Here is a 21053-nt window from a genome sequence, read left to right as displayed (position 1 = left end):
ACTGCCACACCCCTCTTCCGGTGGTCGATATTGAACAAAATTGTGTATCCAGGTATAATTATTTGATCATTTTCAACCTCCTGCAGAAAAGCGATATCTATTTCGTTTATCCTTAGGAAGTTTTGAAGTGCGTCCAACTTTGTTTGGTTCGAAATGTTGTTGATGTTTAATGTTACCAAATTAAAACTTTCAGCCAGTGCTTTTTTAAATGTTACTATCGAAGAGGGCTGGAGATATTGGCGCGAGAACACAGATGGCGCTGTTCTGAGCGAACCCAACGAGCAATCTCACACACACAGTGAAAACTTTGCCGTTCCCGGTCTCTGCTTTTTGTTTTTTGACATCTGACAGATTGCTTTGAGTGTCAGTGTTGTTTATAAACAATATCGATACGCTCACCTGCTCAGACGGTGTTAGCGAAGTCAGTTGATATTCTCCAGATATCCAGCTCTTCGTTGTCTTCAAGCGTTTTCTCGTCGTCGTGGCTCTCTTGTAACCCAGCAGGTGAGTTCCCATTGATGTTCTAAGTGGTGAGCGGTGCTGATTGTCTGAATTGATTGGAAATTTTTTGACAGGAGTGGCAGTATCACTGAGCGCTTCGGCAAGACATATACCGGAGCGACTGGAGCCTTTTACCTTTACAAGAAGGATGTCCAGCGAGTGGGAAAACAACGTTGAGTGGCTGTGTATCGGTGAGTTCTCTGTGTGATCTCCATTGATGATAAATGAATCTGAATGACGCGTAATTTTCATTGAAAAGGTGGCAGTATCGACTTCGGCAGGACATATACCGCAGCTGTTACCTTTGGAAGCTGGTGCGGGCGCAGGTTGATAGCAATCGGTGTTGGCAGTGTATGGTATCGGATGAATCTGCGAGGATTTGAGACTTCTTGAGGACGGCAGTATCTTGTGGAGCTTCGGCAGTACATATACATTTGTGTTTGCTTACCCGTGGAAAAGTGATGATGACGAAATAAACTTGATTTACTTTTTGGAGTTTAGGCTTGATGATCTTTTCTTCTTTTTGTTTTTCGGCGACGCGGGACGTTTCTTACGTCCTCCTTTACCGAATTCTGTATCCACATCTGACTGTTCCGGAGATTCAACTTCAGTAGCGGAGCGGGACCATCTAATGCCGGAAGATTGTCATCATCCGATATATCGTTGAGAAGGGCTGACTGCGATCTTGTCCAGGGTCCTGGGGGCTGATGATGTCCATTGGGTCAGATGGAAAGACTGGCGGGGCGTTTGGTTTCACTGGAGCTGCAGGAGTAGCTGGCTGCGCTGGAACGATGATCGGCTTCGCTGGAGCCGGAGGGAATGTTTCCTTCGCCGGCGTCTTGTCCTCGTCGTTCGGCACAATCGGGTTCATTCCACCAACAATCTGAGCAAGGGTCAGGCCGTTAGCGCTGTTACCGGACAGTGCCTTCTTGACATCCGAGCACTTGGATCCAATGTGTAGGTTTCTCCCGCAGTAGCGACAGGTGGAGATTTGATTGCGGTATTTTACGTACGCACATTCGTCTTCCATATTCACGTACGAGGGAATCGACTTCTTCAGCTTCATGCGCACAGTCCGTGTACCATTGGGAACTCCCGGGAAAAACTTTTGCCAGACATCATCTTTGATAGATAGCACCTCTCCGAAAGCTGACAAATGTTTGGCGATTGTTCCGTTTGGTAGATACGGAGGGGAGGTCGTAGACCTTCACCTCAACGGAACCATCAGCCATGTACAGCGGGATAGCATAGTCCTGACTATCAGCTTGTAGGGCGTGTTTTAGGTGGTGTTTTAGAACTAGAGCTTCGGCTTGTTCTGTGCTTCCCATCTCCAGGAAGACACGGGCATTTGTCATGCTCAGTTGTAGGTTTTTGACTTGTGAGATGTTGAGTTCCAAATTGTCGAAGACGAAGGAGCGTACTTGTTCTAGAGTAATTTTTTCTGGGATTGATGTGAAATCAATCACCAGTGAGTGCTTGCGGTAGCACCGCGCCATGATTGCCAAATTACACTTTGGCAATGTTTGTTTATACCGCACTTTCGCTTTATGTAGCTTTCAATCAGCGAATTGGAAAGACGTCCGTCGATCACAAAGGCTTGCTGTCAACTAGCTTTTCAAAAATATTTTTTTCAAAACTGGGCAAACATGTGCACTAATTTAAAAAAATGAAAAACTGCGACTATTTTCAAAAAAGTCACTTAAATATGGCTATAACTTGAAAACGGTGCACTTTATCAAAATTTCAGTAAAGTTCTTTTTGATTGCAAATTTGATTTTACATCGAAAAATGAAGTTGAAAAATTTTTACGACCAAAATTTCGATTTTTTGAAAAAATCAGTATTGATTAAAAAATTCATAACTCGGTCAGTGATTTTTTGCACAACCTGGAAATTTCTGAAAAGTTGGCATTTTATGCCTTCTAAAACATATCAAAAAATAAAAAAAATTAAAAATAGTGTTTTTTTGTAAATCAAGTTTTAGTGATAAAAAGTTAAATAAAAAAATCACCAAATTTTTTTTACCGTGTATTATTTTTTCCAGTGTAGTCCGTATCCATACCTACAACTTTGCCGAAGACACCAAATCGATCAAAAAATTCCTTCAAAAGATACAGATTTTGAATTTTCATACATCATTTTTGTATGGACAGCTGCCGAATTTGTATGGAAAATTATATGGACAAACTAATGATGCAAAATGGCTTCTTTGGGCATACCGAAGGCACCAAAAAAGTTTCAGTCGGATTAAAAAATACAAAAAAAATCGAATGACCGAAATCCTAGAGAACTGCTCAGTAGCATCATCACTGCAAGTCAACGGGTTTGTTTTGGATGTACAAAAAAAAACAATCGAAACAAACAAGAGACTTGATGTTGGCATTTTCTACCTGTAATCAAACCAGCAGGGTTTCACCGTACTCGCGATGGAACCAGCGTCAACCAGATGAAGCACAACACCAGTCAGCTTGCGCAATGGTTCCTTCTTCTTGCAGGCTGCAGCTGCTGCCTGCTAGTTGAAGAACGCGGTTCGGTAACACTTCTGGAAAAGCATAGAGCTACTGCACTACCTTCCACCGTGTATCACCTTCGGCATTAACGCTCGTAAATTACCGCAGTAAAAAAAAAGTCGGAAATAAAAGTAAAATTTCACAAGAGTTCAGGAACTCTTCCGGCTCTGCTGAGCACTGCGCGACGATGGTTGCGATGATGGGGGGAAACATTTCACGATTTCACGACCGGCGTGAAATTGGATCATTTTAATAAATGTCATGCCGTTGAGTGTAATCCGCTGGGTGAATTAAATGTAGCATTAAAATTTCCACCAAAAAAACATAAGTCGTAATTTTAAGACATCCAAGACAGGTAGCTTCACAAAAATGTAGGCAAATAGCGCTGCAGAGAACCCTATGATTCGATTACAAAGCAAATTGAAGGTGTAAATGTCTTTCTGGTGTGGCCATAATTCAAACCCAAACTGACGTGACCTGTCAGGTTTACAGCTGGTTTAGTTCCAGCGATTCTACTCTAGTTAGAGAACCAGATTCACAACCTGTCATTATGTTGACTTTATCCTGCTGATGAACTGTCTAGACTGTGTGCCGTACATCTAGTGAGTAGCTGCTGCATGCCCCTGTTTAGGAATAATTTCCAACTATGCGCATCATTACCATCTGTCTTGTCGGTAGCATCCTGCATGACTCTGCGCTGTCAACAGACGTTAACGTCTGCAGCACTTGTTCGCCTTCTCGTACACCAGATTAGCAGTACTGTGTACTCTACGGTGCAACGAAAATCTCGACCGTTCTCACTTCCCGCGTCCGAATCCAAAGGGTCATCGTCTGGCCACGGTATCCACCTGACTTTGGCCAACCGTTTGAACCTTTGATCTGTTTTGTCTACATTCTACCAGGCAGTTTCACGGCAAATGTCAACAACATCCGGTGCGATGCACAAAGTTCTACCCCTCCGGTTCGCCTGATTGTGTGATTTATTCCGGCGGATTATATTGTGGATCCAAGGCTCCTCCGCCGGTGCTGCAGGCGAATGACGCAATAGCCCCCGGCGATCCGAGCTTGTATGCAATATCGTGTGCAGAGCTGCCGTCGTCCGCTCAGCAGCGCTCTTCGTGTGCTAACAGCTTAATACCAGAAAGCTTTTAAGTCTCGCCACCTTGAGCGCTCGTTGTTGCAGTTGTCTGTGAGTGTGTGTGTGTGTGCTCCGCAATCCATACCGGAGGAGAGCCATAAGAATCGTTTAATTACCAGGTAGATTCTGCTTTAGCTAGTCCGACATATTTATTGCGCTTTTTTTTTGTGTCGCTACCGCTAGATTTGTGTGTCAAGGTCGAGTTCAGAGCCTGGCGCCGCCGATGTCACCACCGCGCCTCAGGCATTCAGGTCACAACCACCTCGCCAAGCGGCGATGTATTCTTCCCCGCGGTTGATGAAGACGCAAAAATACGGCGTTGAGTACTCGTGTGCACGCGCACACATACATATTGTTTGGCAGTAATAATGCATGAACATCTCTCGAAAGAAGCCGGCGACGAGGGTTCTCGCACGTATACAATTCGTGTATGAGCGGATTTTGTTGTGGTCGTAACAATCACATGTAGAAATAAAAAGATGGTCGTTAATTGTATTTTATTCTTGAGAACCCAATACACAGTAGATCAACTTGGTGATACTAAAAAGTTTTGTATCGTTTTGTAACAAGACAATCAATTTCAATTGGTTTTGTGGACGCGGGAATAGCGAGGTCCGCCCGTCTAGCATGCAACAATGACGTCCAGGCAAAGCAACAGCCTGGAGCGAGGAATTAATTAGTTTCACGTTTGACAACACTTCAATTAGAATTACATGCACGGAACAGTTGTTCCCTGGTGCGCCTCCCCTCCTCGGAGTGGCGGACAGGGATTTTGTCAACATCGTTACTCATCGTGGGGAATCAACAGTTGGGATAACACGTATTCAGTATCCTGATGACTCTGTGATGATTCATGGCAATGGATTTTTTTTATGAAGCTAAATCGTACAAGCAATTGTCATCCTGAAACGAGTAAATCAAAGCAACTAGAATTACTCTGAACCACCACCCCAAACCAGTCCCAGGATACCTGGAAATCCATACCAATCGAATTCTCACCATTTCTCAACCTTCCTTAAAAGCAAACCAGAACGGAAGTGCCATCCATTACGCACACCAATCAAAGTTCAATTACGTGATAGCAGAATGTCCTTCCTCACTCCTGACGACGATAATGATTATGGTGTACCACCGTCAGTCAGTAGACTACATAGGAAGCCAGTCTTTTCAGAATTCCTCCGGGACAGTCGTCGTCGATATCCCCGGTCCTTGCGCCAGCGTTCTATTCGACTAACAGTTTCGGTATCCGTTGAATGTGTATGTCTGTCTTTTCTTTGCCGCTCTCGATTCACTTCTCTTCAGGTGATTTTGAGGTTAGGTTGGCTTCCGGAACGGACCTTTAATCAAATCAGAGTCGTACGCGGAAAGTACGCGCGCGCTCCGATGAAATCAAAGCGACAGTGGGCGCGATCAATGGGTTCCACGAAACGATTCCGGCTAGATGGCGAACCCAGCGAAGGACGTGCGGACATTCTGTGCGGGGTAAAGCGTTTTGTAACGAGAAGTTGGCGTTTCGCGGAATCACTCAATTAGGGAAATTGCGCAAAGAGATGTTGACGCTGTCAGCGCGCTGAACGATGAGAGTTGAAGGGCATTGCTTTCATGATTTATAATCAAAGCCCAATTTGCTTTACATTTTTTCTAGGAAAGGTTTTTGAACTCAGAAGCCCTACTAAACTTGCCTACAAGTTTGTATAGAAAGCAGGGGTTTCAAATCAAAGTCAAACAACCATATTGTTGTGGAGCCGGAGTCGGATCGCTGATAAAGACAAATCAAACAAACAAGAATACTATCCCCAAAGTCAACAACCTATTCATCCAGTTTAGTTAAGCTATCCCACATGGACATTAGCATCAAATTAACCCCCTCTTCACGTATACACACACGACTAATTCAGCAATAACAATAATAACCAACACCACTCGATACAACCACTACAACACAGAGCACTGCCTGATGGCTGCGTGGCTATCGTATGCACTAGAGGCGAGTGTTTGGTTAAACGGTTGATCGCGCTTGGTTGGCTAACTAATTACCACTGTCGAGTGGGGAAGAGGTGAGTCCGGAATACGCGTCTGTATCTGGCTGATTATTTATATTTCGGTTTACACACTACGCTCTACCACGCCGCGGACTCTCCCCTTTCGATTGGCGGGCATCGTACTACCTGTGTGGTGATTATAATGCGCATGTATCGAATGTCCTGGAGGTCGGACTGACCCCGCAACGCGGTATAGTCTCCTTGAAAAGTTCTCTACGAATCTATATATTATAGTTGTGAGGGTTCACTGAACCATTGCGTGCGATTGAGTCATCTACAGAATTTTGAAGTTTGGTCAAGTGTTTCGTTGTCACCAGCAATCAAACGTCATGTAGACGTTTTTGTTCAATCGGAAGCTATACAAGTTTACCAATTAGGAATTTATTGACAGAGTCGTGTCTGTAAGTACTACTTAGTGTGTACCACTCGAGTATGTGTCTGCGCAAACGATTGAAGGATAATCGATAGTGTATAGCCCAAACTTGTATCGTCTGTCAACAATCCCCACTGCCGGAGAAGGCAAAAATGCAGTTGTATCAGCATCGACAAAGTTACCAGAATCGACAAAACATAACCTCCCCTCCCTCCAGTAGCGCAAGTTCACCAGAACGATTAGAGCGCGCCAAAACACATTTTGCACTGACCCAAACGTTCGCACGCGCGAAAGCGAGTCCTTGCGGGTGTTCTGGTGAGGATAACGAAAACTTTTCGCCGTACGTGACTGTGCTGCACGTGGAGCGTTTACGACGAGCTCCCCTGAGCGATGGGAACAAATTTGAGCTTTACGGTGAAATTCGCCGTAAAATGTGTACAGTCGTATTCTGGGACGGGCCTGACTGGCGTTGATATAAACTTCCGCGCGGAGCAATTCTCATTATCAGAAACAGTACGAGTCCTTTTCAACTGGAGAATCTGGGGTCGTTCATGACCTACGTAGTTAATCAAATCGATAGATCGTATAAGTATCTTGGGCCAACCCTACTAGATGTCTTCGTTCTTTCAAACTGACCCCACCAAGTTTCGACTCGGAATCTACCAGTCAACGAACAATATTCCCAGCCAAAGCTCAAAAGTTTTATGGATGCCATTTGACCTCGCCCCACACCAGCACCCACCGGCAGTTTGGAATCGTGGAAACCTTTTTCCGAACGACCCCAAGTCAGTCAACGCAGCAGGTGCGCCGTGTCCGGGGAGCTGGACCATAAAAACCGCTCTGCAAAGACAATTTGAGTAAATTAGCTAATCAATTTCGCCAACCAACTTCTCCGGCGTGGTATTGATTACCGTTGCTCAACTTGGGAGCTGCGATTTCGATCGCCGGCGGTTGCACTTTCCGTGTCTCATAAATTATATTGAGTCATAAAAGCATGCAAAAGGGTGGTTTTCCCTTCGCAGTTTTGACGACCGACGACCGGTTTGGCCTGCTTGCGGGTGGTGCGAGAACTCCACGTGCTTATGGATGCGAACACTCTTTACGATCTATCAATTGTTTAATGTCATGTCTAGGGGTATTTTTGACCGAGTTGGGGTTCACCGGCGAGGTGTGACGTAATTCGATTTTTTTTTTTCTTAGAACCTTATTTCACTTAAGTGGTATTTGAAGAAACATTGACATTTGCCAGTTTTTGGTGGACTTCTAGGCCGATACGTGCTAGCAAAGATAACGTCTGTAATTGCTGTTTTTTTCTGCGTTCGAAACCGGTAAAGTCTGTCACACTAAATAAATTACCACGGCGATACAATTTTTTACGCCGACCGTGGTAGAAGCATCTTTTCCCTAGCACGAAAAGGTCCGATGTTTGCAGTATGAAAGTCGTACACACAAAACCCAAACATCGTGCACGCTGCAGCACGTGAACACTGTGAGCCTGGTGTGGAATGGCTCGAAACTTAGCATTCCAACCCCGGGCCGGCCGTTCCCCCGTGGGAAAGTCGAAGCTTTCGGCATGCAAACGGCCCAAGTTCGGTACAAAAAGCGACATAAAACATCGAGAGGGAACGGAAATGGTCTGGCGAGAAAAAAAGCAGAACGTTGCAAGCCCATCGAGAGAGCACGTAAATTACCCAAACTCATATGTATACCGGGCAATGTGGGTGGATCTGTGGGTCGAATGAAAAACAATAAAAAAAAAGAGAGATTCCACCACTGAAAATCTATGACGTTGGGATCCGGACGACGGGGCAGGAAAAACGCTAATTTCTTTCCTGAATTATTGCCATTATGATTCAACCCACAGAAGGGATTCTCGCTAGACCGTGGAGCGCGCAGCGAGTGTCCTTACAAAGCCCCCCCGAAGGGATCTACGGAATATTAATTTATGTCTGGTGCTCTTCCCTCTATCCACGCGAGAAATGTGAGTGTGCCCGGAAAGTAGGTCCTTCTCGGTCGACGACCAAAAAAAAGAGGATGTGACTGGAAAGAAAATCGCCGGAAAAGCTAGGGCGAGATGTAATACCATTAGACGACACAAGCTGGTAACGTGGCGGACACCAGGCCAGGCCAGGCTATAGGAATTCAATTTCGCCAACCTCCAACCTAAAAGCTTTCGATAAGAACATCCTGCTTATGGCACTTTGGCTGTTGCTGCCGCTCAGTTCATTCGCTCAAAGTTTACCGGTGGTTGTTGTCTGCCATCTGGTATGGAATAGAGGACACCGCTATATAGGGTATCAGCTACGAACGCGGATAGTGCAGAGCAAGGAACGCCCCGGAACTTCCGGTGCAGCAACACACGCTGCAGCTTAGGCGGAAGTTTACAGTAACGATATACTTTGGCGTGTTTACGTGCGCGGATTCGTCCTGCACGATATCGAGTTTATAGTGTGATAACGTTGTATCTAACAATCAAATGTGTGTTCAAAAAGGTATAATTCAAGGTAATTGATTTGATATCATTTTGGGGACAACGTTGAAAGAAAGGTACACGAAATTCCCATGCTACTTCATCATCCGAATTTCCCACCACTTCCATGAATCAGCACAATTGATATCGCGCGTTCCGGGACATTCGACCCAGCTGGAATTCGTGTTTCGATTCGGTGATGAGCGTTGTCATGCTCCAGTGCGCCGAAATGAGTAATATGCACAGCAATCGCGAAATGCGTACGCGTATACAGCACCGGTTGGAATTTCACCACCGGGATGACGGTGCCATTTTTTCCTTGGAATAAAATTGAAACGCTTTTCACCACCATCGTGAATTGAATTTTCCGAGGAAGTTCGGCGTGTTAAGTTATTTCCGCTGACACACAAAATCATCGCAATCCACAAAACCGCTTCGGGGATCTCCCGCGTGATTTGAATCCTGCGACATGTGACAGCTCTGACACACTCATATTCTGGAGACTGCAGCTGGCCACACAGTGTGATACGATTTTCCAGTAAGGAGTATTAAACTGACATAAACTTTGTGGATGTGTACATATGTGCTACGAACCACGGACAAACCGGGAACAATAGTGTGCCGGAGTACTCCAGCGCTAGCGGTGCTTCCCATGGTCTTCTATATAATCGCTTATACCAGAGGATCTGCCAACGTCGGGTTCGTCTCTCCCATCTGCCCATCGCGCTGGAACACAACAATCAAAGCCAAAATACACAGCAATATGCTAGTCTACTATGTGTGTACACCCGGTTGTGCTGGCAAGCATTAGGAAGTGTGTGTTGTGGTGGGGCGAACCCTGTCTGGCTGGGCGGTAGACGCCCGGAAGGACCACGCAAGGCGGGAGGAAAACTGCTGGCTGGCGAGGTCCTCCAAGCATATGCATGGGAAAATGTGAACACCCTTTCCGTACCCCCGTTGGCTTCGATTCCACCCAGTGGAAATATAGTTTCGAGAGAGCGGGCTGTTTCATGCCAAACTTGCTGGTGGAAAAGAAGTGGAAAAAACAGCGCACACAGAAAACGGCTCAGACGTTAATAAAAATGTCACAAGCCGAAATATTTTATTTGACGGCGGATTGCGAGTGTGTATCGCGAGTTCAAATTGATGCTCTTTAATGGACTTCAAGTGCGGAGTCTATTCGATTGTCGAATTTGTCATACTCAGCATTTGTTTTTGCGATGTGTCCCAAGATTGTCATTTATCGAGGCAATAAATAGTTTTGAATGAAACCTTCAAACATGTTTTATAACACTTAGAGAACATCGATTAAGATTCAGAGATTCAGATTTAGATTGGAGATGTGAATTTGCTTGTATGTACTACCTTGTATCTAAAACGTGGTAAAGAACAACAACTTTTCATAGCATGGTAGCTCGGAAGGCACGTCGATGGATTTATGAGTTGAGTGATTCAACGCGTGTGAACAGCTGTCAAGAATAAAAGACATTCTTTCAGAGTCTTGTACTAATAGTAGTAGCTAATTGGCTGATGGTGAATTTGAATTCGGGAAACTACTGTATTAAATTATTTGGAATTTTTCAAAAAAAATCTGTGCCGAAAGTTCAACCGCCTATCGATTAACAACACAAATGAAAATTACCCCGAAGCAGAACAAATGTCCCAATTTCGTCCAAAAACTGTTCGTGCTTCGTCACCGGGAAAAAAAGCGCCACATTTCCCGAGAACAATCCACGGTACCAACATCAGACGACAACGACCCAGAGGGAGAGAGGACAGAACCTGGCAACCTATTGTTTACGCGCACTCATCGTGAAATCGTAAAACCATCATCATAATCCCCTTCCCCCCCATGAGTTTCCCTGAAAATGACGGCGCTGCTCGACGTAGAGGTCCGCCACACTGTGACTATTGCGCCCACCGCCCGCTGGCCACATCCCACAGCTCATCAGCGCGGACCACCCAACCATTTATCACTGGCACAAATGCGACCTCGCTAGACCCACCCAACCTGCCACCACCTGGCGGTGAACTGGGGTGGATTTTAAATTTCGCACAAGCTGCTGCTGGCGAAACTTCTCTAGCCAACTAATTATGATAATTAGTGTTTGCTTTGTCATGCGAAGCCATTTCTCCGCGAGCGGGATTCGCCTGGCAGATTGCCGAAGAAGGGGAACGGCGCGCAATGTCCATCATGTGTCCCGGAAGAGGATCCGCCGCCGGAACACTGTGTGTGTGTACGCCAGGGTTGTATACAAAATGCCGCAACATTAACACAAGGGGAGGATCCTTGCGGTTGACGCGGAAGTCGTGTCCAACCGCCGAGTCCACCCACCCCCACACAGGAAGAGGTCGGTTGAGCCAAGCCCCTCACGGTCCGATTCTAGCGTGTTAAATTTTTTGTTTGTATTTTTCCAAAGCGTTTGTTGGTGGAACCGCGCGGCGTGGTCTGCACCCTAAGATAACAGCTCCGTGGTGTTCTGGGCTGTGTGACTGTATCGCGCATACTACAAAAGAACGATAGGTCGACAACACCACAACGGCAAAACTTGCAACAAACCCAGTCGCACACTTACAGAGCTGGGAGCGTAGCGCGACACGTGATAACTGGCTCTACGTGCGGGACGCGAGATTCGCGGACTTGCATGCTGCCGCTGGAGAGAGCCGTGCTCGTTGCAAGTACCTGCAAGAGCACTTTTGCCCTTCCTCGTGAGTAGTTTCTCGTAGTACACCTAAACGAGGGGGGTCTTGCTGGTAATTCCGCGTCAAACTCAATGTCCTTTCAATACAATATGATTTCGTTCTGAATCTTCATGACCATCAAATCATCGTAGCGTAGCGGTTGAAGAGACTTTTAAAAATGGTTTTCAATTTTCCAAGCAAGCCCAATCACTCCATTTTTGAGTGTATGGGGTAGTAGCGATAAAAAGCGAAACTTTCACGCTACCTGTCGAAGGCGCACCTGTAATTGTGTACGTTTTGAGTTGAATGCTGGGTGCTGCGCTGGGTACTTCAACGTAACATCGCATCTCGCTCGAAGGGCCATTTGTTACGCAAGGGCACCTGCCTGATAAAGGGTTGAGAAAGGGGTTCGCGAGAAGTAAAGCAAAAACAGAACGGCCGTTCAGCGCGGGAGTCATCGTCGTTTTGAATGTTATGTGTGAACCCCAAAGGGGTCGTTACGCGTTAGAGGACAGCGGAGATAACGGGCGCTGCTGGAACAGATTGTTCTGCATTTTTTGAGGGATTGGTTTTCAGTCCATACATGACTTTTTCATAGCCGTTATAATCTCTTTTTTAGTTAAGGCATTGATTCAACTTTTTTTTCAAAGGTTTAAGGTCGTGGTTATTTTTCACATTCTGTAGACGAGCTTCAGAGGGTATAGGAGACTATTACGTAACTTATCGTAAACGAAATCATGGTATTGCCTTACTACATGGAGAATCTTTGTATAAATGCCTGAATGGTGGATTGGACATCAGGTCCATTGTAATAGCATTATAATATACTATAATAGTTACAGATGGATGTAAAGAGTTCAAGACAATCTACATAAAGGAGTGGAGATTTAATTTTCTAGAGAAAAACAAGTTTTTATTCAAAACTTTATGAACGACACACAACAATAACGATAAATAAATGCTAAAAGCATAGTCTGGACCTGAATCCCGGTTTTACAGCCCAGGTAGCTCTTTCTATCCGGTATAACTATAATTACTAACAACATCTCTGTAATCGCTCGCGCTCGCAACTACGGACTTCTCCGAGTCCCATTATTTTCCGTTCTGCTTTCGAACGTGATTATCCAACTCCCAACAGCAGTGCCGCTGGAAGGTCATGGCGTAATTCTATTAACGTCAATGTGCTCCACGGCTCGACTACAATGAGAAAAATAAGAAGTTTTAATTAAACTTTTTCCTCAGCATCCCCCCCGCCAGCACTCTCCACGTGGTGGCCCAGCGTGAGATGTGTCATTAGAAATTCGTTTGTCGCTTTTTCACTCGCTGACTTTCGGGGGAGGGAGGGACACAAAAAAAGTGCTCCGGACCGCCCAGGAAAATCATTTACGAACACCACACGTGTGTCACCGCCACCGTATGAAGAAATCCACACAAAAATTGAAACTTTTCACCCGTTACAGTATGCAAATTTTAATGCCCCTTTATAGCAGACGCCAAGCTCTCCGAAGGCTTGGAGAAATTAACCATTCCAGAGTGTGAAGCTGCAGGGTTGTTGCGAAGCGTACCAAATTTGCATTCATAACTTGGCTTAGTCGCCGTAGTTACCGACGAGAAGGGTAGAGTCAAGTAGATCCCAACAAATCTGCGCACATCAGCAGCCTGACTCCGGACTGAAGGAGGGCCCGGCCATGCCACCGGGGGTGATAATTTCCACATGCAAATGGAACCCATGCTTGTGGGGATGAATATTTATCATGCCATCAGCGAGCGAGAACACGGTCCTGCGGTCGAGGACGGTTGTATACGGTGTTGCATTCCTCCAGGACCAGGTTTGACGGCTCACATTGGGTCCTGATGGATGTCTCTACAATATGTGTGTTTCTTAGGGTGGGCTCAGAAGAGCTGATGACTGATTTCCACGATTTGACTACGGCTCATCACACCGCCGCTTTATGTTACAAATTTCGAGCAAAGGATCGCATTTCCCGAGAAGAGACCCCTTTTTCCGTCCGGAAAGAAAACGCTTTTATCTTGGAAACCTTCTTTGAAACGGTTCCCTGAAGCAGAAACACACACACACACACAACACAACGTTCACACAATTCCGGAAACCAGGATGCGAATCATGAACTTTTCCATCAGTTTGGGGAGCAACTGTCGTTACGCGGAGGAGAGCGAGAGGACAGGAAACGGCCCCAGTTCCGAATACATTTACAAGAGTCGGAAACATTTGCATCCTCCCCCCATTTTCTCCGTTCTCAACTCGAACACAACAAAACATTAAAAGTTTTCCCGACCTTCCTGGTTTGCCCCCTACCCACCGTCGTCGTTTTGATCGTCGGAGCGAAAGAGATTGCCGTATTGCCAATGTCGAACGAAATTTCTTTTATATTTCACATAATTTAAAATGTGAAACACACACATGGATGAGGAAACTCAACCAGAGGACTTCAATAGCACACAACACGGGCGCACTTTCATCATTCGAGATCTCGTTGTTCGTGTGCAACGTATGTATGTATGTATTCGAGTCAGGGAAAACTTTTGCACGACCTGGAGTTTTCTGTATTCCGGGCATCCTCCAGCATCATCAGCCGACCGTTAAGAGGACATCGACATAGCCGATATATTACCGTCAAGAGGTCCACGTGTCTACAAATTCTTGTGCCATTTGGGTTTGGGATAACTTGAAGGAGATTAGCTTGACTTTTGAGATCGATTTAGGAAAAGTTTACGATCACAATATCAATTTACATCAGATTCTGTTGCGTTCTAAATACAATTTGTTCTCAAATTGACGAAATGAACAAAGAAAACAGATACATTTGACAAATATTGTGGAAAGCAATGAATTGAAGTCATATATAAAACCTGTACAATCAAGTTAAACGGTCATTGAAAGCTAATGTCTAATACCAAAAGCCAACAATAAGATTGAAACTCTCATTAACTGCCGATAAAGCTAATAACCTCGACCGCAGATACGCTAGTCGATATCTACCGCAAAAACCAAGAAACGCATATATGCGGATATATTCCCACCGCCCCGTGACTCGGGGCAAAGAAGTCCCCGGAGGCACGGTGTGGTGGAGTGAGAAGGCCATCCAACAAGTGAAATACGTTTGGTACTTTCCCGTTCGTGTTGGAGTTCAGCGGCACCACCAAGGCAAGGGTGTCCTGCCGGGCAAGGACGAACAAAACTCTTACATTTCGCAATTTCCTCTGCGCTTTGCAGACGCAAAAAAGTGCACATTCTCTCTCCGGTTACCGGGAGGAAAGTCGAGACATCATTACACAGAATGGAAAAAGGCGAAAGACTGTTACTTGTGGGACGTTGGGACGGTCTTCTCCTCGCAGGATTGTGTGAACTTTTCGAGGTTAAGATTTCTTGAATCCACGTCAATGCGCGGATCTCTTTCGGGGAAATATCTCAGTATTCAAAGTCTAGCAGTTACGCTGAAATCGGCTCTCGTTGCAAAATCACGTGCACACGAACAGGAGCGCCGTCCAAAATAGCACTCTTGCGTTCCGGAAAACCATCCAACCTTATCTTACGACGGGGCGAGTGCAATGAGTTTGAAAATTTATGCGAAATCTGTCCGCTGTGCCACGTGTTCCCGCTTCCCCATACCATAGGAATGCCACCCAATGCTCGCAGAGGTAGAGCAGATCATTAGGAAGTCATATTTCGCACACAACTTACCACTTTAACCGGCGCGGCGAATATCGGGGCTGCTGGTTCTGCGTCACGTTCGGCCTGTAGAAATGCTCGTTGCTGCTTGTCGCGCTCCCTCCGCTCCATCCTGTCCTGCTCATCGTGCCTGTGAAGAGAGAGTAGACAAGAAGGTGGAGAGAAAAAAAACTGGCATGAGAACTTGTTCTAACCTGGGCTACCGGAAGAAGCGCGCACACTTGCTGCTTTTTATTGGCCTCCAGAGATGAGGCAGAGAAAGTCCCGAGGAGCAACTGTTACCTCAAAGGAAGAACCCAGCGCAAAGAATGCTTGAACAAACTCCCGGACCAAGTGGACGCCAGTGGTGCAAGAATCCATTCTACTTCGAAATACCTTCAACTATGAATTCAACCAACACTGGCTTCCAGAAAAAAGGACAGAGTAAACTAGTAAGTAGAGTCGGAAGGAAATATTTGTATGCTAGTCAGGAGGGCTAGATGAAGGCCTCGACCACCGCACAAGAAAAGAAAGGACGTGCATCTGATGGGTTGCGAGCGCCACTACGTGGACACGGAGCCGCGCGGGGGCAAGGTAGCTCTCACATTCAATATTCAAAGCGCTTCACTCTACTCCTCCTCCACCATCGCATCGGTTCGTGTCCCGCGCAGGTTGGCCTGTATCCTGGGCGAGTTAGGCAGGACTACCCCACGGAAATCAATTATGCATAAATTTATGACCATCGCTTGTTTGAACTGAACTGTTCCGTTCAGCTTCGCACACGTCGCAAGGCAACTTGTCAGCGCAAACAATATCTTGAGATATTCAAAAGACTGGGCTAGCAATTTTGCTACTTTCCACCCACACCGGCGCGGAAGCCTTGGGAGTTGTGGAGAGTACATGTTTTATGCACCAGTTGCGGCTATCATTTTCAGAGGGAGTTAGAGTAGGGAATTGGAAGAAAAGTTGGGGTTTGGTACTTGTAGCTACAATAACATTGCAATTACACGTAATAGATACAAAAGGATTTTAATATGCAAAAGTTCTCCAGCTCAGCTCTTCAAACATTTAAATCCTATTTATGTCAATTGTTACTTCGAGAGACATAATTTTTGGTTTAAAACAGTAATTTTCCGGATTCAAATTATCTCGCTAATCGGAATCCTTACTGTGACAACTTCCATAATTGCAATAAATTCGTATCGTAACAGATATCAATTTTGCTTCACTGCTAATATTTTGACAAAAATCTTTCATCCTAAAAAAGACCAATCAATTGATGATTACGACACACTCGTACGATCTTTCACGAATTTCGATTAAAACGCCGGTACGCACTCTCTCACATGTGTGCGCTGTTTTATTCAATGAACTCAATTTTCGCCGAAAGAACCGCTAGTTCTAATTCTGCTGGTAGAGTCCTATGGAATCGCTTCGCTACGGTTCCATGGTGTCGATCCAAATCCCAAAATAAAATTCCCTGACTTTTCCCTGACCTTTCCAGACAACCATTTTTTTTTATTTTCTATTTTTTACTAACATATTGTTTGGAGCGTTTTTATGGTTTCATGCAATTTCCTTTTTGAATATTGCAAATTTAAGATATTGAAAAAAATCAATGACTTTTTTATTTTATTTTTTAACGATGGATTCTGCAAAAACTTATTTTTTTTATTTTGTCAATCATTTTTTCTAATCGAACATCCAAAATGAGCAACCATAAAATTGTCCTATGTTTTTATCTTATCTTATGATGCCATTTTAAACGTTGCCCTTTACCAAAAAATCTAGAGTTTTTTTTTTTTTTTTTTTGAATGGGTCCTATAAACATATGAAACACAATAGCTTACAGGACCTTTAAAAAAACTCTAGAAATAGTTAATAATTACAATTGTTTCAAATTTCAAATTGCGATAAGTTAGTTTCACTTCATTTCCTAAAGAAAATTTATAGTTAAAAGTTTTAAAAAAAAAGCAATTGGAAATTTGAATTAAAGTAAGAAGTCATGTTTAATTTTAAAATTGTTGCCTTTTGCGGAATTTTCAAACGAATTAGGCTGATGCCATTTTTGATTGTGTTTTAATAAAAAAAACTAAAGGTTTTGGAGACAAAACTTGAAAAAATATGTAATTTTGTAGAACTTTAAGAAAGATTAAAACAAAACTGAAAAACTTAGAAAAATATACAATTAAATGTAAATTTTTCAAGTGCATGTTTACGGTTTTAAAAAAGATCTAGGTCTTTTTCAACAATGATAGTATTTAAAGTAAACGGTTTTCTGGATATTTGAAGAAAACGTCTTCTTAAATAACTTTGTAACAAAAAATATATGCAAAAAAATGGCTTCGGTTTCTACCTTGACCAGAGCCTACAAACGATCATTCACACGATCAATACATTTTATAAAAATTAAAACAAAATACAACCTACTCGAGCTTTTCAAAAAGTCATTGTTTATCAAACTTAGATATTTGGGTGTTTTGGAATAGATTCCAAATTTAAGCTCGATCTGACCACGGGAGCTCCTTCTTGTAACCCCTTGTTTGTTGTTTGGGGAAAATATGTGAAATGTGTAGTTGTACAATCCCTATGAAATTAAGGATGTTGGAAACAACATTTCCGAAGAGACCATATTTTATAAATTCTTGAACTCTCAAATTCCTTTATTCAGAATTGTTACGGAGAAATCGAAAAAAAAACCCAGGCCATCCCAAAACCCAAGCCGCGCAAAATCCGCGTCATTTTAAGAAAAATAATTTTGCGACAAACATACAAAAGAGTTTCATAATAAATTTAATTTTGTAAACTCAGAAGAAATGTATTTTTGCTTGAATTAGGTAAGCTAGAGGAAAAAGCCAAAACAAACATTTTGACAAAAAAAATCAAAGCATTTAGAAATTTAGATCTAAAAACTCAATGAAATCATTATAAAAAATAATAAAATTTAAAAATTGTTATAAATTTGAAATTTAAGATACAGTTCATACTCGATGGTCTTTTCCTACATCTTCTTCTCAAAATTTCTCTAACGGAAAAAAAACTCCAAAAACACTTCAAATTTTATCAGGTTTTCAGGAATTTAAGAATTTAGGAATTTAAGAATTTAGAAATTTAAGAATTTGTTCTCTTGATTGTTTTTATTTTATTTTTTATTTTTAAATATTGATATCTTTGATTTTTGCTTTCTGATTTTTTGAATTTTTGATTTAAAAATTTCGGATCTTTTAATTTCTTTTTTAATATGAATTTATTTTTTAATACTATTTTTCCTAACTTTATTTCCTAATTTCTGAATAATCCAATTTTGAATGTTGGAGCTGTATTTTTTGAATGTTTTGATTTTTTTTTATTTTTCTTCAAGAATGTTCAAATAAAAAAATATATTTCTACTGGTTGAATCCCATCTAAAATTTCAAAGGCGGAGAAGCTTCTGTTACGTCCAATCAAGCTCATATTTGGGATAGAAGCACACTGCCGTTCTACGCATAATTGTCCCATGTCATTTTTGGTCGATTCTGACTTTTTGTGATTTTTAGGTTTACTTTGATGTTTTCTTTTCAAATACCACATAAAATCTAGTACTTTGTCCTGAAACTCATTGAAAACAACACCAAGTCTGTTTGTCCCATCGTTGTACTTCTACGCATAATTGTCCCACCAAGTATTTTCTTTCATGAAATTATCAGTTTTGCGAAGTATTGCGTCTTGTTTACCTATTGTATAGTTAGAGGATTACAAATAAGAGTGATAAACTGCTAACTAGGTTGATTAGGAACGCATGGGGTGAATAGGGACCCACGGGACAATTATGCGTAGAAACACAAAAAAACGATCGAAAAATTTCAATCGCGTTTTTCTCAGTTGCACTTTTTTGAACATGGGACAATTATGCGTAGAACGGCAGCACAGTACACCCACTGGAGCATGCCCAATAATAATGTTAAATGTTTGTTAGTTAAATGTAGTCCGTAACAACCATGTTTTTCCATAAATTTTAGTTTTATTTCTTTAGTTCTTGAATTTAATTCTTTGATTTTTAATTCGATTTTACCACTTCTATTTTGCTTAAATTTTAGATTACACAAAATTAGACTACCTTGGATCATTTTTAAATCATAGTTCAATTTAATTTTGAGAAAAATAAAAATTTAGATATCGGAAACTAAAGTGAAATTTTGGAAAATTTTCTAGCCTTACAATTTTTTTAGAATTTTAGAATAAGAAACTAATTAACTAATTTGTAATTTTCAGTTGAACGGAAATCCAAATTATTTGACTTTTAAACCTAAACATATTGCAAACAAGCTACGCACTTTTCATCGTGACCCTTTTCTTAAGCATTTTTTATGTGGAGTTCTGCGTTCCTTCCGGACTGACCAATATAAAAAATTTAATTTTATAAATGTTGCAAAGTTTGGCCTGGAAGACATTCAAATACATCATCAAGGGCGTATTTTCAAAAAGAAATGCAATTTTGTAGTTATATTTTTAAGATCATCGAAATTCCCTGACCCAGCTTTAAATTCCCTGACTTTCCCTGAATTTTCCAGGTCAAATAAAATTCCCTGACAATTCCAGGTTTTCCCTGACTTTTCCAGAAATCGACACCATGGGTTCGCTTGATTACACACAAACAAGCGGGTCGGTGAAAAAACATCAAAATCAATCAAAACCTTCAACCCTTCCGCTGGGTCCCCACCGCGGCCATGATCCGGAACATAAACAGATTTGTTCATAAACTTCATCAACGACGTACGCGCGTACGCGTAATAGTAGTACGATGTGTGGACCCGAGTCCGTCACTAGAAAATTCAGTTGTTTTGCGGGCTAACAAGCGTATCGCGCGCCGAGTGCGCCGTGTTCCGCTATGTGTTCAACGACTCGCTGAAAACATCGCACACACCGGGGTGGTCGTCACGGCAAATACTGCGCTACAGCACAATATATCAGGCACGACACCGGGGAGAACCCACGGCCACGGTCGTCGCGAGGTTCGGCTTTCCTCCATTTTATTACACTCTTAAAACAAACCGGCCACTCACACGCCGTTTAGCGCGCTGCTTTGAATGAGGTGAGGTTGTGTAAGTTTGCTCGAACTAAACCCATACACACTCGAGCAGATATTCAGCGGCCTCGAAAAAGTGAACTCGCGAATCGAGCGGCGATTCAGAGCTGCACGCAGATAACCACCGAGCACGAGCAGCGGTGCCCCGGCGGACTTTGATAAGCTCTAATCTAATAAACAGCTGGAAATCGGAGGCGAACAACTTCTGAACGCGTTCGAGAATAAGCCTAAGGGCAAGGTAAAGCTTTTTTTTAGGGGACACGTCGAGTAGGTACGTGCCGCGAAACCTGTCAAGTGAATCAATTACACTGTTCGACACAAAATGTTGTCTAGGAAGCAGGACTGCAGAGTCGGTTATCTACGACTTCTAAGGACTCCATCGCCGACTACAGCTAAAACTCCAAAGTTCTACTTCAGAGATTTAAAAAAAACGCAATGGTCATAGAGTCACTCAAAGTCATAGAACCTCCAATTCCGGCGACCAGTGTTATTTTTTTTATTTCGAACAAATCTAAGCTGAACCAACTGAGCGGCGGGGGAATCACACAAGCGCACAACCAATAAACGATACAAAGATAACGAAGGAACATGGGTGGGGGGGCC

The 21053-nt window shown here is 43.1% G+C and overlaps 1 protein-coding gene across 1 annotated transcript in view; it reads right to left on the bottom strand.

Annotated features, from left to right (window-relative positions):
* The window catches only part of LOC6031234 (AF4/FMR2 family member lilli), a 128241-nt gene that overhangs the window by 56902 nt on the left and 50286 nt on the right, over positions 1–21053 (bottom strand). Inside the window, 1 exon segment of the mRNA XM_038255548.1 lies at positions 15419–15536. Coding sequence (XP_038111476.1) covers positions 15419–15536 — 118 coding nt within the window.

Source organism: Culex quinquefasciatus, chromosome 2 (genome assembly GCF_015732765.1).
Source record: "Culex quinquefasciatus strain JHB chromosome 2, VPISU_Cqui_1.0_pri_paternal, whole genome shotgun sequence".
In the NCBI taxonomy this organism is placed as follows: domain Eukaryota; kingdom Metazoa; phylum Arthropoda; class Insecta; order Diptera; family Culicidae; genus Culex; species Culex quinquefasciatus.
This window is presented reverse-complemented; position numbering and strand designations above follow the sequence as displayed.